This window comes from Nicrophorus vespilloides, unplaced genomic scaffold, assembly GCF_001412225.1.
Source record: "Nicrophorus vespilloides isolate i.1.1-1 unplaced genomic scaffold, Nicve_v1.0, whole genome shotgun sequence".
In the NCBI taxonomy this organism is placed as follows: domain Eukaryota; kingdom Metazoa; phylum Arthropoda; class Insecta; order Coleoptera; family Silphidae; genus Nicrophorus; species Nicrophorus vespilloides.
The window spans coordinates 16,701-37,890 of NW_017099259.1; the positions used below are offsets into that span (position 1 = coordinate 16,701).

The 21,190-nt window shown below is 32.9% G+C and overlaps 1 protein-coding gene across 1 annotated transcript in view; it reads left to right on the top strand.

Annotated features, from left to right (window-relative positions):
- The window catches only part of LOC108564264 (neuroligin-4, X-linked-like), a 42,570-nt gene that overhangs the window by 14,220 nt on the left and 7,160 nt on the right, over window positions 1–21,190 (top strand). Inside the window, exon 2 of the mRNA XM_017923259.1 lies at window positions 2,804–2,956. Coding sequence (XP_017778748.1) covers window positions 2,804–2,956 — 153 coding nt within the window. The remainder of the gene's footprint in view (window positions 1–2,803; window positions 2,957–21,190) is intronic.

Below are 21,190 nucleotides of genomic sequence, written 5' to 3' on the forward strand. Positions count from 1 at the left end.
TATTAATACTAAAATTTTTTTGATGCTGCTGCAAATCCTAATTAAATGGATTTATCTAATGAATTGCGTGCATATAACAATGTTATGTGCTCCGAATGCACAGCAAAAATTCGCTATTGTGTCGGATGTCTTTTAATCTTATTATGTAATATGTGCTGTTGTTTTTTTTGTTTTCTTCTTTTCCTCTTTTTTCAACGTCTTTCTTTCCTATATATTTATTGTGCGAGTCTCTTTGGAAAAAAGTCCATTAACTGTGTTGCGAGGGGACAAGTATTGTACATTGTCGTTTCTATTTGTCTAAAATGCCTTTATCTTCTTGCACCGAATTGTTGACATTGATGTACAATGCAAAGGACCGCCAGCTTACACTTCTCGCTCTAGCTGCAATGCTAATATTTATTTTTTGCCTTTGTGGACCGAGAACGAAATTACTGAATAATTCAGTGCAGCTGAAAATCTCGTATTCGAGTGAAAGAACCGAAAAATTAGAAATTTTAAAACAATAACATCTATAAGCTTCATATATTCATGTGACGCAAATTGTTAGGTTTTTTTTTGACAATCGCTTAGATAATTGTAGGTTAGTTTTAAACTAAACTTAGGTTTTGGTATCATAACTAACCTATGTAAAAAAGTTAGGTATCTGGAAAACAAAATTTATTGGAGTTACTACTACTAATAAAATTAAATTAAAATTCATGAAAATAATTGATTTAGGTCAGATTAGGTTATATCTGATTTAGATTTAATAAGCTTAAATTAGTTAATATTTGATTTCGCTTAAATAAGCTTATATTAGATTATATATGATTTAAGTTAGATAAACATAGGTTTGAATATTTTAAGATAGGTTAGTTGTCACACTTCTTTAATACAAAAAAGTTTAATTATTTGAAATATAAATATATCAGCGTTGCCATCATACCTCACACAACACTCTACATCAGCGGTTTCCAAACTGGGAGGTGCCAAAAATTTTTAATAAATTAATTTTTATACAATAATATCTTCAAATAAAATGTGTCTATATTATTTAATCTATTAAAACAATGAAAGGTAAGGGAGGCGCGGAAAAATTTTTTTTTTTCGGGGAGGCGTAGTAGCATAAAGGTTGGAAACCGCTGCTCTACATTATTATTGCAGCGTTGCCAATTTTATTATTTTCTTCCCATTTTTTTATGAGGGTATTTTCAAAAACAAACATTCCTAATATGAATAATACAAAACTGATCCGTTGTCAAACACTAAAGGTGCGTTGATGTCGTTTGCGTTATAAATTCGTAGGGATTCCCTTGCATTACATTGTTAATCCCTTGCGGCCGGCCTCGCACCATCCATGCCATCGCACTCTAATGAAGACATACGAGAGGGCGTTAGGGTCGTCGGGTCCGTTGTTTTGACCCTTAAATTTCAACAGCACGTCGGACCCGGATCCCATCCGATTTTCGCAAAATTACATGCGATGAAAATTGATAATTTTATGTGCGGACATATTTACGTGCACGCAGAATTCGAATTATTATTTGCTTGATTTACGCACGTTTGTAAATGGACCGCAATTTTCAGCATTAACACGTACTTCTTTATTTCACCACTGCAATATTTCATTCATTAATTACATGTTAATTTTTATATTGATTACCATTGGCAAATTATTGATTACTGTTGAAATTAAATGGTAAAAACATAATAATGTAATTAATCAATGTCATTTAATATTAGATCAAATTTGAACAAACTTTGTTTTTTTTTTCTTTCGGTTGTCATGGAAATGGTAAATAACTTAATGGCGGACCTTCAATTGATCGACGATCTGATGCCATAAAGTAAAATTATCTCAAATTACGGTATATTCTTTATTTTCGTAACGAAATCTCCGCTGCGTCGTTTCCTATACGTTTTCGTGGAGGGAGAAAAAGCGGAAATTTATGGTCAGGTCATCAGAGAGGCATGAAGATTGATCGAGTCGGTGTGATTTAAAGCCAACAAGAACTGTGTTTCGCCGGAAGCTTAAGATGTTTTATTCGCCGCTAGTAAAATAGTGAAAACTTTACCAATAAAAATAAATATATGTAGAGAGAGAGAGAGAAAACAAAATAAAAGAAAAGAAAAGGAAACAAGCCAAAATTTGTGTATACATAAATCTTGTTTAACATGAGTAAAGTTTTTTTTTTTAATTTAATTGATCAGCATGTCCTTTTCTGTTGTTGGTGATGTGAGTCTTTCTGTTGATAGATGTAATGGAAATGTAACCAAATTGGTACAATGTTATGCAACCGATATAACAAATATTATTTTTTTTTTATATTAATTAGCACATAAAAAAAGTTGTGAATATGCAATCATCTTGGTATATAACATTAAACTTAGATAATAAATTTCATGCAATCAATAAAATACATGTTAAGTTTAATCTGTATTAAAACTGAAAATATTAATAATTGCGACATCATTAATTTCTTAAGTAATATGTAGATAATATATAATTATTAATTACTTAATCTATATTTGTCGTATTTCTCAATAAGCAACGGACATCCAATTGTAAACATAATTTTGAATCAAATATGTTCAGATAATTAACATTCTTCGGTAAAACTTCTATCCCAGTTCGAATTTCGGCTATTCGAGAATATTAGTTCGGGTTATTGGTTAAAGTTTTGAGCATGAAATTGCCTTCTCTCTGTCTCTCTTTTTCACTTGCAGACACCGATCTCTCCGTTTCTTGTTCATCTTATAAGTACTTCGAAGAGCGAAGCATTTAATTATGTTTTCTAATGTTGTTTGTTGCGTTGTTTTGCAGGGAACCGGGGGTTGGAGGCTCCTTACGCCGTTCTGGTTTTTATTCACGGCGAAAGTTTCGAATGGGGCTCAGGAAATCCGTACGACGGCAGCGTCCTCGCATCCTACGGCCACGTAATCGTCGTCACCCTCAACTTCCGGTTAGGACTTCTAGGTATGTAACCAGAAGCGCACATTTTTGCAGTGCTTCTCTTGCTTCCTGGAAACTTTTGCAAGATCAAATACTCAGTCCATATATTAGACGGAGCACAACGGGACGTCGCGGTGTTAGTTGGTACTCCCGCTCCTTGCTCTTCTCAAAGCTTTCCTAATTCATGGCGCGAGGCCGAAACAATGCGTTTTGTTCTTGAATGGAATTATAAATTAGTTTTGGCTTAGATAAGTCGCGCGGCCCATGGGGACTTCTAAATAGACTCGTGGGGGTGGCAGAGAAACAGGAGGCTGTGGAAGCGGTTAAGGGCGACCTCTCCCGGAGGCTTAACAACATGTTCGAGTCTATCTTAAGTACGACCCGAGCAAATTGCCAACTCGCCAAAGATGCTTCTCTCGCTCTCTCTCTCCCTCTCTTTCATCTTCATCTCTCAGGAGATGCCGAAGTCTCCTCATCCTCCAACTTCCATCATCTCCGCTGCGAATAAATCTAAATATTTGCCCTTTTCGCAGCCCTTCACCCAATATATCCAGCAGCACAGACGCTCAATTTAACCCCCCCCTCCCCTCAGAAATTCATCAAATGTTTACACTGCAAATCTAAATCTTTGTATAATACAAAACGCTTCTCGTCTTTTTTCTTGCATCTCCATCGCATTCCCACTTCTTCCTTCCGCGCCTTTTCGATTTAGCATATTCGGATATTTGCAAATCAAAACTTGACGTAACTATATTCAAAGTAAACACAATCTGAACGCACATTATACTGCAACAATGCCTCGTTTCAACAAACAAATTTCTAGAAAAAAAAATAACTGTTTATCCCCTCAGATAGATAACGCCGTAATCTATTCCGAGTATTGACACTTGTTATTGCAAATATTTATTTATTTGCATCTTTATGTTTTTAATGAATTACAATTAGAATTATTTCTTATAATATAATAAATTGAAAAAAAAATGTTTAACTCACGCTCACAGTTATGTAATATTTTTCTATTTCGATTAACAAAAATATAAAATAATTTAATTATATCATTATGAAGATATGGCACTATATTGTAATTAATACTAGCTTAAGCAATATTATTTAAATTTTTAAATTTATATCTCAAACAAGAAATGTTATAATTAATCAAAGTATGTGCCTAAACTAATACAGTTTTGCCATTATAACGGTAGCTTAGACGGTAGGTAGATAAAATTACGAAAGTCGTTTTTTTACAGCTTCTTTGGAATTAAATATATTTCCCTGCATGAAGTGATCTAGTATCTGGAAACAGTTGATGTAAGGTCAGGTGGTGTCAAGTCGCCACGTATTTCTTTTTAGACCGTTAATTATTTGTTTATCCCCCAATTGCGAATTCAAATTAGAATTTAAAATATAGTTTTACTCTAATACTAACAATACTCTAATGCTTTTTTTTTATTTTTCCTTTATGTAAATCAATATTTTTTTTTCTTTGAAGTTTGAAGGGGATGATGAAAAGGGTAACTTACATTCTCCATGCAGATGTTCCTGTGATTATCAATTTCGATCAGAGCCGTCTGTGCGGGTTTGCTAAATTAGTTCGAATCCCCTTGTTTCTAATTGCAGTCCTCTTTGATAATGGACGACGATCAAAGACTGTTCTCAATTGAAGCAAAATGAGCTCCGACGAAACGAGTAAGAAAAAAGAATGAACGAACGAACGAATATTGCATTTACTTTATATATCGGAAACGGTAGATGGCGAATCCATGATTTGAGTGTCGCGAACGGAAGCTCAGATTGAAATAAAATTTTGTCGTCATAACAACGTCGACGTTTACCTGAGTGGAAGGTTATAGTGAGGATGATGATGATAATAATAATAATGATATTCTCCTGCTAGGGGCTTCATAAATATTAAAAGCGTTTTCCGATTTTAATATAAATCAGCTGGAGGGTACGCAGCCAAGATTAGCCATATTTTCGCGACCGAAGGCTGGAAGATGATGAAATAAGGATGAAGGGTGGAGGCTGCGATTTTTTATTTTATTTTTGTTAAGAAACAAAAAAAGGGCAGGACCAAGAAAATGAAGAATAAGAGAAGAAGGCGAACAGAAGAAAAGCCCTCAAGATTGTTATAACTTGGCGGGGCCTTTGTCGCCATTCCCCGTCCAAGTTGTAATTGCGTCTGCCGTACGTGACATCCGCCGCCTGCGGATCCAGCAACTCTCCACACCAACCCCCCTCCCCCAAATCTCTAATTTCAATTTTGGCGCCGAAAAGAATGTAGCGAGATGGAGAAAAAAAAGAAATAAAAGATAAAATTTAAGAAGAAGCGAGAAACAATGCAGTGGAGAATTTGATTGGTTTCCGAGGACGATTAAATCAAGTGCAAATTGGATTCTCGCAAACCGGTCGACCGCCTCTCAAAAGTTATTCGTCGTTTCCTTGCTGCCACTCCTTGTTTATTATTCGAACCAGGCTTAATTGCAAAATCCCGTCTAATTCGGAAAGATGCGGTTTTAAATTGCTCACGATACCTGAAATTTCATTTTCCTCACAAGATGGCGCTCCAATCCATTTCCTCTTTGCTTCGGCAAATACATTAATACAATTGTTGAAATGATACTTAATAACATCTACACAATAAATCGCTTCGATAAATTCTCGAAGAAACGGTTAATCCGTGTACTTTTTCTCGTTTTCAAGTAGTCCCGGGAATGGGAATGTCGGTGCTTTCGAGTTTCCGTTTTGTCTGGATGCGAAGCGTAACGTACTTCTTTACTTTGAGAACCAATATATGGATGGGATGTGCTAAATCCTGAGACTCGCTTAAATACATTAAATGCGAGTTCATATTTTATACGTGGTCGAGAATCCAAGGAGCGCCGATCTACTTTATCTCCATTAGCAAGGTCGTAACTTAATCTAAATAGCGCCAGGATTATCTGGGCTGCCTCCTTGTTGACCTGTATTTTAAGTGGTTTTCGATACGGCTCCAATTAATGTTGTGCTTTGATCAAAGTGGAAGTGCTTTTGATATACATATTGTTTATATATGGAAACTGGAACAGGCAGATCGAATCCACGTAATTTCTATAGACTAGCTATACTTTTTTTTCGTTTATTTTATAAAATTGACGTTTGACGAACACCTTCCACTGATTGGTTGTTTTAATTGGTAATTATATTTATATACGCAGGACTTTCATAGGCAGCAACGACAATTTAATTGCTTTTTTAATAAGTTTTGGTCATTTATCAAAGTTTAATTTGTTGTTTTTAAAGAGAAGAAGTAATTTAAACTAAAATAAATACAAATATCAAAGTTTCTTGCTGTGAATAATATTGTTCATGTAGGTTGTTGATACCATCATATAAATATACAAGTTACACCCGACAGCAGTTCCATTTTTGTCCTCTTTCACGTATGATTTTTTGGTGACCGTAGTGGCACAGACAACAAAGACATTACTATTATTTTTATTGCATTTAGAAACTGTAGAAATAGTTTCAGTATCCGTGTTCCTCGGCTCTATAGCCAGATGATTCTGATGATCATCTGATGATGATGACGAATTTTAGACAGTCAATATACACCCATAGGTTGATAATAATTGTCATGACACTAATCTTATACATGAATACAACCGAAGACACATTAAAAAAGCATGAAATTAAAATAAACTATAACTCAGCCTATAAGTGTCAGCGTTTGATTAATATTGTTTGAGCGCAACAGTGGTCGTGAAATTTGGCAACTATGTAGACCTTAAAGTTGGCGAGAAAAGCTTAGCGAGGAATGGAGAAGAACAGTATTAGTTGAGAATAATTTAAGTAAGGTTAAGAAACCCAAATAATTTTTTTCTATTCGAAGAAATATAGACCAACGATTCCAAACCTTTTTTCATTTGTGTACACTTTGATATGTCATTTTCCTAGATTATAATCCTCATTTAATAAATTCAGTGATAATTTTACGTGCAGTAGTTTTAAATGAATTATTTTTTTTTCTCCATAATAACTAACTTTTTCTGTACTCCTAAACAACCTACCGCTAAATAGAATAAAAAGATTAACTTAAATTAAGATTAATGGCATTTTATTGAAATGTTATAATTTGATTTATTGCAATTATCTTAAAGAATAACAATATAATAAATATATAAAAATAATTTCAATTATTAAAAACCACTTCAGTTATTCTGCCCTTTATATTTGAAATTTATTATAAAGACAGATAATTAGCTTTAGAATTTTAATACTTATAATACCCACTAAAAGTTTGCAACCCAAGATACTTTACAAATTGATAACATTGTACATTAAACCTTATTTTTACTCATAATCTCCTAAATTTTAGGTGATAAATCTTATATATTAATGTGAGTAGATATACAATTTAAAATTATTTATATTTTTTATTTATATCCATCCATTTTTAATCTTTGATCCATACTTTTTTAAATAAGAATATATAATAAAGAATATATTAAAATATTTATTTAATTAATATATTTTATTCTTGGAATACATTCTACTAATTATTAAATAATGCATATTTACATTGATTGTCTATGATAACGTCAGATGACAACTTTAACGTATAGTTCAGTACTTTTACATTGATGGCGTCAGTCATTTCGCAAATATTGAAAGATGTTATTTAAAGAGAAAATCGCCATAATGAAAAAACAATATGTCCATCAATCGTGAATGCGTTTATTCAATTTTTGTTTTATACATTTTTTGCAATTAGTACGTCCATTAGCTGACGGTCCATTAAGCCATCCTTGATCAACTTTTATTTTGCCGCGATCGACCCACAATCTGAAATCGCACACTTTGCAGAAAAAAAAAATATAGAAAAGCTCGAACGAAACCGGAAAAATTGGGACAAATAATATTTGCTTTATGATGGCGTTTTTTTTAATACTTTTTTTTAAGTTTGGAGATTCCTGAATCTGAATTGCAGTAGGCATATGCAAATTTCGGGCTCGATTTATCAAATTCCGATGGCGCAAGGCATAAGGGCCGCGCGCGTTGACCTTTTCCAAAATCGTGCACCCTCCACTGACCCCCCCGCGAATTGCTAACAACGTGCGGTTACGGGGGGAAGAGGAGGGGTGCAGCCATTGGTACGGGTTTATCGTATTTGTTGGAGCGTGCGATCGCGGGGGGCGGCGGCGGTATGTGACCGTATTTACGCGCTCGGTCGATCGGATGCATACGTATGCATGCACATACATATAACCATTTTAATGCGGCACGTATCGATTTTAATTAATTAATTCGATTCCAATCACGGGCCGAAACTACAGAGGGGCTCATGCACAGACGGACACGGACAAACAAACAGTGAATTACGTGTTGCTGCATCCGCACAAATGTATTACGAAGCAGATCGAACAATGCGGAGGAACGAAAAAAGAAAATTAAAAAAAAAAATGTTGAAAAAACGAGAAAACTATCGTCTCCCGTGAGGAGGATGAAAGAGAGTCTATATCAATCAATTTCCGGTTTTTGTTGTGCCAAAATTTGCCAATGCCCATAAATCCGAGAGGCGGTCGTATCCATCGTCCATGGCGCACGACAAACAAACGATATAAGCGCATAAATCCGCAGATAGGCAACTCTATAAACAGTCGAGTTTTTTTTCGCTTGGATAATAGTACGACATCATGTTTTATCATTGTTGCTGTTCCAACTTTTTTTTAAACACATTCATCTTTGTGAAACATTAGTTATAGTTTTCAGATATGTCCCATTTGTTCAACTACCAAAATTATAGTATCATAATACATTAATAGCTTATATTTACTGAAGATAATAAACATCTGTTATTACAACAGTTTTGCTAGTTTAAATAAATTTTGCTTCAACTACGAATTACAAAATCAGAAAATTATTTCATAATATTTTTATATTCTATAATAAGTTTTTAAGAATAGTTAAATAGAAACTTATTATGGCATAATTGACTCTGATCCACTAAACCAATAATAAATCTTCAATTATCATTTCTTAATTGTTTTTATCTCTCTTCAAATACTAAAAAAATATCTTAAATTAATGAGACACACATCTAAAATTGTGATTTTACGTGAGTTGTTTCGCATGTAAAGCAAGTTCGTGTCACGTCAAAGACAGCTCCATCACATTATTGTATTCCATTATTCCATTAGCCGAAGCACCCTCGCCGCATCAACCTCTCGCCCCTTCTCTTTCACGAAACGCGGCTTTCTTCCACTTTATTCGGGCCACGATAAAACCATTTTCTCTGTCCTAATACATAAATAAACTTCACTCTTTCTTCGTTTTTTTTTCTTTTCCTCGCTCAGCTCAGCTCTCACCTCGCGTTAGGAAATAATTCCAATGTAGAGCTTCGACGCGAGCGCAAAGAAAACAAAACAGAATGGAAGAAATATAAATGAACAATCGGTTTAATTGCGAAGGAGTTTCCGTTTCCGATCTTCACGCACGCTTTATTTAACAATTCTTATACTGTTTTACTCTCGAATCCTTCTTTAAAAAGGAATAATGAAAAGTGGCTTTGGACATTTTATAGTCGTTCGGACGGTAAAGAATCGGACTCCTGTTAAATAGATGGCAATAAAATCGTCTTTCTTACCGTTTCCGGATTTAATGATACCTCGTACATTTTTAATTTACCGCAAACCACGCAACATGGAATGCACTGTAATCTTAATTCTTTTTATCCTGTTTACTACCTCTGGTGCATTTGTTTAAACAGTAGCGCAAATGAAACCAACACAACTATCATGCAAGAATAATTGCCTACATTAAAATTGTCAGTATTTGTTCTAAAATTTAGTTTAGTTATTAATATTATTTGATATTGTTCATTACGAACTTGACGATAGATGCCGTTTTATTAACAGTGTCTTACCAATAAAATAATCAAATGATACCAATTATTTTTATCTGTATTCGTGACGATAGATGGCGTTCTATTAATGGGATTACATTGCGGTTCGAATAAATGAATCAATGAATCACGAAACGAATAACCGGAAAATAGAAATGCGTAAAAAAGCAGACGCAAAAAAAAACTAGAACGCAACACGCCAAAATCCCGAACTTTTAATTAATTTTGATTCTGTTTTTTAAACTCTTTCCATGTACCACTCTACTATCTGCATGTCGCGCTGTCTCTCAATTAACATCCGGTTTTAATTCGATTGCAAATTAAGCAGCGCCGCTTGATTTGCGAAGCCGAAATTTCCCGAAAACCATGAACACATGGCCAGGAGAAAATTAATGTAAAATTATTTAAATTGCGCCCGAGAGGAAATTCCTCTTTAGCAGATTATTCGCAAAACGTAAACCGAAAAAAAAAACAATCGAAGTACGAGCAAACATCCGACCGACATCAAAAGCAAAAAAAATAATTGTTTTTTAAGAATATTGCCCTTGTGTTTATATATATATTTATATTTCAAATTTCAACTTAAAGCCTTGCTTGGTTGTATGTCTGCTTTACTTATTCATCGTTGCTAAGCGTATTAAAACAAAAGCGTGAACAGTTAAATGCGACCGAGAGAGGGCGCTTTCCTTCCGAATGAATGTGAGCGCGCGCGAGACCCGAGGGCGCGCTTCCGTTTCCGGTGAGTGGAAACTTAATTTCGTCAATGGTGCGTGATTTATGTTCGGCGGCAAAAAGGCTTCCTTATCTCTCGATTCATTGGCTGCATAACCGGATACGCGACGCCATCTAGCTAGCATTCGCATCACGCGCATAAAATGTCTTTATTTTCCGAAGATTAACCCTTAATAATTCGCTTCGCCTGCTATTTCACTGACTTAGAGAGATGTACAAAAAATAGATATATAGTAGGCCTGGGACAAAGAGGTGAAGTGCTCGTTGGAAGGGTAAGGTGAGGGGTCGCGGGTGCAGCAGAACGTAGTAGACGTATCCCTTTAAGGCGAAGGTATATGGAATGTTATCCCTTAATAAATCTCAATTGAATTTCAAGATAAAAATAAATATAAATCCTTTGGCCCGGCGAATCGAATCGAAACGAATACAGTTAGTTACAGCTCCATGGGCGCACGCAGAGGCGGCTTCATCACACCTGCTCTAATACGTCCAAAGAATATGAATTGACAGTTACTAAGTTCAAGAAACTGTGATCCTTAATGTAATTGATTCTACTTAAATTTTCATAAATGAACTTTACATTATTGCTACGTAACTTAAAAACAATTGACAAATGATATTTACATTACTACCAAATGACGTATATATTTTTGACAAGTAACATGTATATAATTAACAAACGATTATTTTATAAATATTTATTAACCCCGTAAGTGGTTATGTCGTATAAATTCGTCATGGTCACTTGTATTGCGTAGCGCTTATGATGAGTGTATTTGAGTCATGAATTAGGTATTCCTAGTAATAGAAAACATAACGTAAATTTCATTCCATTTTTGCTGTTACAATGCTTAACTAGAGATAAAGTTATACATTCCGGAGCCGGTCCTGCCTTTGAAATGCAAGAATAAGTTGAGAAAAGGCGTAGGCGTCTGAAGGAATGCAAAAAAAGAATAACAGTATGTATGTGAGTTGGGGGAGGGGTTGTTCACAAACACGCACGAATAATTCGGTTCAACCCAAATGTATGGAAACGTCGGTCTGAATTTATGTAAAACACACGCATGTAAATTTTCCCGTCGGAATTTTCTTTTCACGTGCGTGTATCGAGGGTGAGCTAATGCACGAACATACGTATATATATGTATGCATACACAAAACACACACACATGCGACTGCGACGCAAATCTCCCCTCCGACGAATCATTGATCCGACAGGTCTCACAGTCGCATCCAGTGGGGTCTCCATTTTTTTTGTATCTTCTGTTCTATATTTGTTTTCCTCGCCCTCCCTTTTCTTTCTCTCTCTCCATTTTTCAGCTTTATCCGAAAATTGCTCACGAAAATAAATGCAAGGATCTCGAGACAAGCAAAGCAAATAAAATGGGCGAATAAGAAAATGAGGGAGAGAAAAACAAAACGAGTGAAAATAATAAATAATGGATGCGCGTTTTCTATTTTCTTTGCCGCGAAATTCGACACTCGCCCCCTTTCTTAATATCAGGTTTCCTCAATACATCCGTCTTTTAAATCATCAATTACTGCAGGAAAAATAATGCGCAAGAATCAATAATACACCGCATCTAAATATGTTCTTTTTTCATCCCATTTTGTTGTCAAATCCTCCTTAAGTTACGACTCTTTCAAAAAAAAAGTTTTGTTTTTTTTTTTTGTTAACGTTATTTATACTCAATTTTCGAGATTTATAACCTTATTTTACTGAATACATTAAAGTAACAGACCGGAAAATATTGTCTTTTTTATATTATACAATATGTTTGTTTGCAATATATCTCCAAGAAGGCATTAGGTATGCACGTTTTGAAGCTCAAGGGTATCATTATCTAATAGTTTATATATTACATTTTTTACCGACTTATGTTGGTATTGTGCATTTTGGCATTTCTGTTTGTAATTTTAAATCAGGGTTATATAAAAACCAACTTAAAAAAAATCGATTTTCAAATCTTAACTTTTCTATAAAAACAATTTTCGAATTTTCGAAATAAAAATAGAGAGAAATTCTTTCTATTCAATAAACATTAAAAAATATATCAAAATTAAAACTCGCGCAACAAAACTTCTAGAATATTACATAACAGTTTTGAAGTTAGTGGAAGAAATATTAGACTAGATCAAGTAATAGCTTTGGACTAATTTTAGTTTTCAAAATTTTCAATTCACGTAACAGAAATTCAAATGTGATTTCACTTGTTAATAAATTCGCATGTTGACGTCCTCAGATGCTAATTTAACAATACTTCATTCCACATGTAAGAAAAACCGATGTCATTAAGAAAAATAACAAATTATTTTAAGTGTACAAATCTTTTTATTGTGACTTCTAAACAAGTGTTTCTCAAACTTTTTGATCCGCAATAAAAAAATTAAAGGACCCCCGAAGAATGGAGATGTGTAGAAAAACGTCGAAAAACATCAATTTTTCTGCGACCCCACTGGGGTCCACACTTTGAAAATCACTGCTCTAAACTCCATTTGCAATCAATAATAACTCATAATGCCTTCCCCACTTTTTGTTTGTTTCATACAACTTAGTATTTAAAAATATTTCAATTACGGCAATTCTGACAATCCATTTATACGCTTTATCAAAATGTTTGTTTTTAATTAAATGTTTAAATTAATTATTTTTAATATTTTATGTCTAGGCTCAAAAGCCGTTTTTTTAGTTGGAAAACTCCGATTTTCCAATTATATATATTTCAAAAAACCGATTTAAAAAACCGATAAACTCTATATAACAGATTTACCGGTATTCAAATATAAAATTTAATTTTAAAATAGTTTATGTCAAAGTACAGTGGAACCTCGTTTAATCAACACCTCGAATAACGAGCATTTTGCTTAACGAGCAAAATGAAATGAAATGTACGAAAAATGACTCGCTTAACGATCAACGTCTCGCATAACGAGTGACGATGAGAAGAGTAGTCCCGGATTGTGTGTCTACTACATCACAAGCATATTGTTCAACAATTATTATAATATATATACACATTATGTTCACTTGTTTATATAAACAAATATTAAATGTATAAACAGACCTCTACTAAGTCCACGAATTGATACAAGTAATATAAACAAATATATACTCGCTTAAATATGTGTATAAATTGGAAAACAGTTTCTGGTGTTAGTGGTCATTCTAGTTGTATCTTAGTGTTGTTTGTGATCACAAAATATTCAAACTTGTGTTCAGAGATGTTATTTGTGATTTTTTTGTGCAAAATTTAATAACACAGGCATGTCGCCGAATAAAAAGCTAAAGAATAAAAATAACCATAGATTTGAAAAGCTAAATCATGAAAAATCGAGACCAAGTTATACTTTTTCTTCTCCGGCATGGAACGGAATTTACATTGGTTTATATGGGAAAACGTGTTTCACTATACGAGTAAAAATCCGGAAATTTTGGAATGGATTAAACTCGTTAAGCGAGTAATTTACTAAAGTTTACAGCTATTTCGAGCATAAAAAAAAATATTTAAAACTTTCAAATAAATTGCTATTTTTTTAAGTATTTCACGTTTCAAGCACATGCTTAAATAGGAATTTGCGTGAGTACAAAGTGTAAAAAGAAGTGTAATACTGTAGAATGCATGGCGCGAAGTTGCCTAGTAAGTAGTGTGCACAAAATTGATGGATTTTACGGCGTAATTGCCGAAGCACCGGGACTTTTGTGGGAACTAATAAATTTCCGACCTTAGCTAGTTGTACTAGTTAGAAATTAATTTCGGGGATTACGTTCCATCTTTATTAACTGCTCGACAGATTTAATTAAAATTACGCGATCTTTCCGCACGTAATTTGATGGCAGCGTTAAAGGATTTAATAATCCACACTGAACCAATGAAAATTGCAAAACACTACACGTAAAACAACAAGAAAAAAAATATTTATAAAAAAAAGGTTCAAAACAGTCTCTGATGTTCCCATTATAAAACACTTTTAACGTATTAATTTAATAATAGTTAATATAATAAACGCAGTCGTACCAACGAATTTCCATAATATAATTTAAATACCAACGTAAATAGTTTTTTTTTTATAAATTAATCTCTGCTGTAACACGACGGGTGCTTCGTGTACGAAAAAAATACAAATGTAAAAAAAATCTTCAAAGCCGGCTGGGCGTGAGTCCCGACGTGAGAAGATTCAGGGCGTCACTTCCTTTTACTGAGAGGAAAAACTCTAATAAATGCTTCCTTATGATCAGCAAACTTCTTCTCCAACGGTGGGCCTTGGCTCCTCGAGAGCACCAACACCGTTCTTTGGAGCACACAAATATATATAAAAAATCTTCTCAACTGGAGACCTCGATTAAAAGATTAAAAACATATTTAAATATAACCTCCGCTTTTGTAATTATAAACTACTTTTAGCCTTAAAATTAAAGAGCTGTTCGTTTTTAAATCCATTTTTATTTAAATAACACGATTAAAATACCAACGTAAAATGCGTTATCCATTGCTCGAAAACAGGGATTAAGTTATTTGGTTGGCAATTCAAACGACTAAAGTTTTTCATCTTTCCTTCATTTTATTTTTTTTTCTTTCGTTTTGCTCGTTCCATTATGTTTGCCAATAAAACAAAAGCTGACGTTAAACATGTGAAGTGGCTGAGGGCGATGGGGATAGTTGGGTATTGCCAACTTGACGGCTCTGGGGATTTCGGGCTCGCGCTTATTTTATTCGACAGTAAATATCGCGAGATGATCGTAAATCTAGAAAAATAGAGTAGCGAGAGACCGTGCTATTTCCGATGAATTACATAGGTTTCTTTTTTTCCTTTTTATGTTTGTTGGCAACCAACTGACCTGATAATGTTTTGTCTTCTTTATTCTATTTTTACAGTTGCTGCTCAATATTTGTTTATGACTTGTTAAAACTTTTAACATAATACAACGTTCTTTATAAAATATATAGTCTCAAAATATAAAAACTGTATTGAATCATTTGATGATAATCTTAAATTTCAAATGCAACTCGACAATTTCAAATTTAGAAAGAAATAATACTAAAAAAATAAGTTGCCAACCAATCCTTTAGGTAAATTTTAATAATTTAAAGGTTTTACTTATTATTTATATAAACCATTTATGCTATTGTTCATTAATTGTTGAAAACTTACCATGCTAAGAAATATTATTTTTTTCTTGTTTGATAAAATAAATTTGAATTTTACAAAAAAAAAACCTACTTACTTTTATTTCTTCTGTATATGTAATCATGAAATATAACTTTCCTTGATGATATCAGGGTTTCCAGAAATTTTCACGGAATACCTTTTTTCTATTATATGGTAGGTATTATCACATAATCAACTTTTTTTTATTCCGATGTTAAAATATTCAAAGTTAAATAGAATAACTGGAAACTACATTAATTTAAAGAATAGTGTCTAGTTATTTATTAAAATTAAATTTAAACATTTAAAATTTAGAAAAAAATCTCATCACTTTCTTGTAAAAATAGAAAAATGTTACTGAAAACTTACGCTAATTAAAAAAATCTTATATAATTTCGATAATCAAGGAAAGCGATATTTCATTAAAACAAATGTAGAAGAAATAAGAGGCAAAGTTTTTATTTGGTAAAATTTAAATTTATTTTATCAAGATAAACTTAAAAAATAATATTTCGTTAGCTTGGTAAATTTAAAGGTGTCGGTATATACAGTGAAGGGAAAATTACATCGTCCTTCGGATCCCACTGGCCTTCATATGGTTCAGAGCAAAAGCAAGTTGAACGGGTGACTTTACTCTTATCCTTTTGCTCCATTTCGTTGTTCAAAATGTTCTTAATTGATTCACCACTATCCTTGCATTGAGACGCGTTCTCGCTGATAATATCATTGTTCCTCTTGTCTTGGTAGAGGAATTGCAACATCTTCGGTTTTGAATCAAATTCATCTTGATCTTTAGTATATTTGATATAGTTCTTGTGGTCGTATTTAATCCTCTTCAGGTGCAAGTTCATCTGTACTCATCCTCAGATGATTCACTTGATTCATCTGATTCGTTCTCAACTTCATAGTCTGTTTCGGAAAACTCCTCATCAGAGATATTATCAATGAAATTGTATTTTTTGTTTCCAAAATTACATACAAACAAAAATTAGTTTCACTTTTATTGAACTACATGAAACCCTTTTTTCGTGAAAACTGTATTAATAATTTTTTTAAAATGCGACTACGATGGAGATACGGAATCGTTAAATTCCTACCTCAGTGAAAGTGACTCGTATGAAGATAACACCGACAAAGAAGGCGTACGTAACACTGATCAGAAGACGATCGACGCTTATAATGTCTGTGATGCGGATACCGAAACAGACTACGAAGATGAGAACGAATCATCTTTTAGATGAAAGTAACACATCTGAGGATGAATCATGTGATTCATCTAAGGATGAGCACAGTGGAGAAAAATTTGGCACTGCAACGAAGAGGATTAAATACGACCACAAGAACTATATCAAATGGACTGAGAATCAGGATGAATTTTGTATAAAGCAGAGGATGTTGCAATTCCTCTACGAGAACGATATTGTAATGAGGTAAAACGATATTATCAGCGAGAACACGTCTCATTTCAAATTTGCCAACTTACGCGTAGAAAGTGAAATGGATTGCAAGGATACAGACAATTAAATTAACAATATTTTGAACAACGAAATTGAGCATAGAGATGAGAAGAATACCAGTGAGAGTACAGTCAGCCGTTCGACTTGTTCTTGCTCTGAACCATATAAAATCAACATATCCCATTGAAATCCGAAGGACGATGTAATCTTCCCTTCACTGTACGATTACCTACAGAAGCTTATTTCAGTTTACAAAATTAAATCATTTTTCTGGGAAATATGTACTCCGACATCTTTGTTGAAAAGTTACCATGCTTTTTTTATGTCGTATAATTTTATTCATAATCTGTTCATCAATGAATTACATTGAGTAAATTTAAGATCGCGGTTGACATTAAATGGATATTTTTTCCTGGTGGATGATGATTTGATTTTGAATTTGTTGGTTGGCTGTGGTCTTGTAGGTTAACTTCAGTAGTATATTGATGCTCTGCGATTCCACTATTTCCCTTGACTGTGAATCTGCTGTTATCTTTAACACTGGACAATGACCATCGACTTGGCTGAAGGTCCATATGCTGAACCTCATTCATTTGACAATTTTTTCATTCCATCTGTGATGAACGTTGTCCCTATTGCTGCAAGCATCGATAGGGCTCATAAAGGGTCTGACTTGACCGGGATTCGAACCGGCACCTACGACCTAAGTTACCATGTTAAGAAATATTATTTTTTTCTATTTTGGAGAAGATCAGTTATATGGATTGGAGAGGAAAGATCGTAGATTAACTTCCACAATGGCGGCGTTCACAAGTATCTTTTATTCGGATCACCGTACACCGAGAGAGAGCGAGATACAGGTTACAAGAGAGAGTTACAGGCTGGAGTAGGGCGTACCGTACCGGGTTGGTACGTGACATCATATCCGGGCTGAAGTCAGCGCCACACTATTTTATAAAATAAATTAGAATTTTACAAAAAAACATTATAATTTTATTTATTCTCTATTCTCTATATGTCGTCATGACATTTCCTTGACGATAAAAAAATCTTATTTCAATCCAAACACTTCGTAAATCCTGAAATTTTCACGGAACACCTTGTTTTAATTAGGTATTAATTATTGAATAAGTAATTATTTCATTCCAGGTTTTCACAGAACACATAGTTTGGGAAACCCTTTGCTTTCATTTGCAAACAGAGCTAGCTTAAAGAGAACCTCGTTTAACGAGCAAAATGAATTGTAAGAAAAATGACTCGCAAAATAGAACGCATTATCGTATATTACATTAGTTTATAGTGGGGAAAATTGTTTCACTGTACGAATAAAATCCGATAATTTTGAAACGGATTATGCTCATGAAGTACAGGTTCCACTATAAATAATTTTTTTTTCTAAATTTGCGACAATTCCAAAATTTTGATTTTTGAACTGTTACCAGTAATAATCATCATTTTTTCTATTCTTAGTAATAATATTTATTGCAGCAAATTATCAAAATATAAACTTAACTAAAATACTCGAAAGGTCTTTCTGCCACTTTTTATATCATAAATCAAAATTGATTTTTCGCAAATTCTAAGATTTTCATTAATATTTTACTAAATTTTAGAAATAAATAATCTTTATTTTTAACTATTATTAACGTGAAATATTAATAGTTAAATATAAGATATAGCTAAACACTCTTTAAATAACTTTTGCTATTCAATATGTTTTTACAAATTTTGGTAATTTCATCTTTATGTGAATCAATACCTTTTTTTTATTCTGAAACAAAAATATACAAAGTTAAATATAACATACAGAAAAACACTACATTTATATAATTATTGATATTCACTCTTAAGTTTTTATAAATTCTAAAATTTTGAAAAATGTAGTCTCATTAACAACAATCAACTTTATTTTATTCTGAATTCAAAAAGATTTAAAGTTGCAACAATTAATGAAATATAGTGTTTAGCTATATCTTAAAAATAACTTTAAATATTTCAAATTTAGAATATAAAAAAAGATAACTCATCAGTTTCTTGTAAAATAGAAAATTGTTACTGAAAACTTACAATAATTCAATAAAATTAATAAACGATAAAGGAAAGTTTTTTTTTTGTAAAATTTAAATTTATAAGATAAACTTAGAAAAGAGTATTTCGTTAGAATGGTAAATTTACATTAAAGGTGTTGGTATATTTACAATTAAATAGCATTAATTTAAAAAATTCTCGAGTTTATGTGGTTATTCGTATGGGATATGTCCCAGGATCTTCGGGATATGTTGCCTTCATATGGTTCAGAGCAAGAGCAAGTCGAATGAGTGACTTTACTCTCATCGATATTCTTCTCATCCATTTGCTCCATTTTGATTTTCAAAATTTTCTTAATTGATTTGCCACTATCCTTGCAATCCATTTCACTTTCTTCGCGTCCGCTGCCGAATGTGTAGTGAGACGCGTTCTCGCTGATTGTTCCCCAATTACAATATCGTCCTCGTAGAGGATTGCAACATCTTCGACTTTGAATCAAATTCATCTTGATCTTCAGTCCATTTCATATAGTTCTTATGGTCGTATTTAATCCTCTTTGTTGCAAGGCCAAGTTCGTATCCACTATATTTATTCTCAGATGATTCACATGATTCATCATCAGATGAATCAGTCGATTCACTTTTATCTTGAGCGACAATTATTTAAATAGAATATTCAGCTATATCTTTATATGAATTCTAAAAAGATGATTAATTACTTGTAAAAAAAGTAAAATGTTCTTGAAAATGATAGAACGTTATCCAATTTTTTTTAAGAATTGGCAAAAATCTAGTGAAGGCATGAAATATAATTTTTATCATCAAGGAAAGTGGTGTTTCATGAAAACATGTAGAGAAGAAATAAAAGGAAAACGTTTGTTATGTACAATTCCAGCTATTCACTAGATTTCCGCATATTCTAACATTAGAGTTCTTTTACTTTTATTGCTGAACAATCAACTTTAATATATTTTGAAGCAATTGAAATATGGTTTCCTAAAATTTTCGAAATATTTATTATTGTATTAGTGTTGTATTTTATTTTATTGACCTGTAATCATCTATACCTTTTTTCTTGTAAAATTGTATTATTTTTTCCAAAATTACATCAAAACCAAAATCTGCTGAACTACCTGCTACCATTTTCTTTTCGGGAAATCTGTAATAATGATTGCAAAATGCATCGAAAACTACCCAAAACTAGAAAATGACAAAGTACAGCTACTCAAAAGAAGTATTTCAAATCGTCGACGACGATGATGAGTTGATGATGAAAGAGGAGATGAGTGAGTGTGTGAGTCTGTCTACGATGAAGATACTGCATCAACGAATTCCACTTCAGTGAAAGTGACTCTAACGAAGAAATAACGAAATTCGATGTAAACGAAAGTAACTTTGACGAGAAAACTGGCCACATCGGCGATTTTAATGTTTGACGTGAATAAAGTCAAATGCATGTGATAATGGCTGTGATTCAGTTAACAACATTTTGAACGTCGAAATGAAGCATTTGAATGAGAGTACAATGAATGTGCTCTACTTACTATTGTTCTGAACGATGCAAAATATCCCAATGGAAACCGAAGAACGATGTAATCTTCGATGGGCTCAACATAGTTTCGGAAAACCTGTCCTAAAGGATAGTAAATTTCTCTTAATTCTCTTAATCTGTTATTACTTATTTTGTATAGAACTGTTAATAATTATTTAAAACACTATTTTGAAGAGTTTGTCATTTTTAACCTAAAAGTAAAGTTTCAAAATAAATTATTAATTATAATTTAATAAGATGTATATAATAAAGATTCTCATATTTTTCTTGTAAATTGATTCTGATGTTATATAAACCATGCATAATGTAAACGTTGTTTCTGAATTAGCATTGTTTGTGTGAAAATGTATTATTAGTAAAGACAACAGACCGAGAAAAGCACTAATAGGTTGCAACGCTGTTTCTTGGGCAACAATCTATTTACTGTGGGAATTAAACAAGTTAATCCAAAGTTTTGTATAA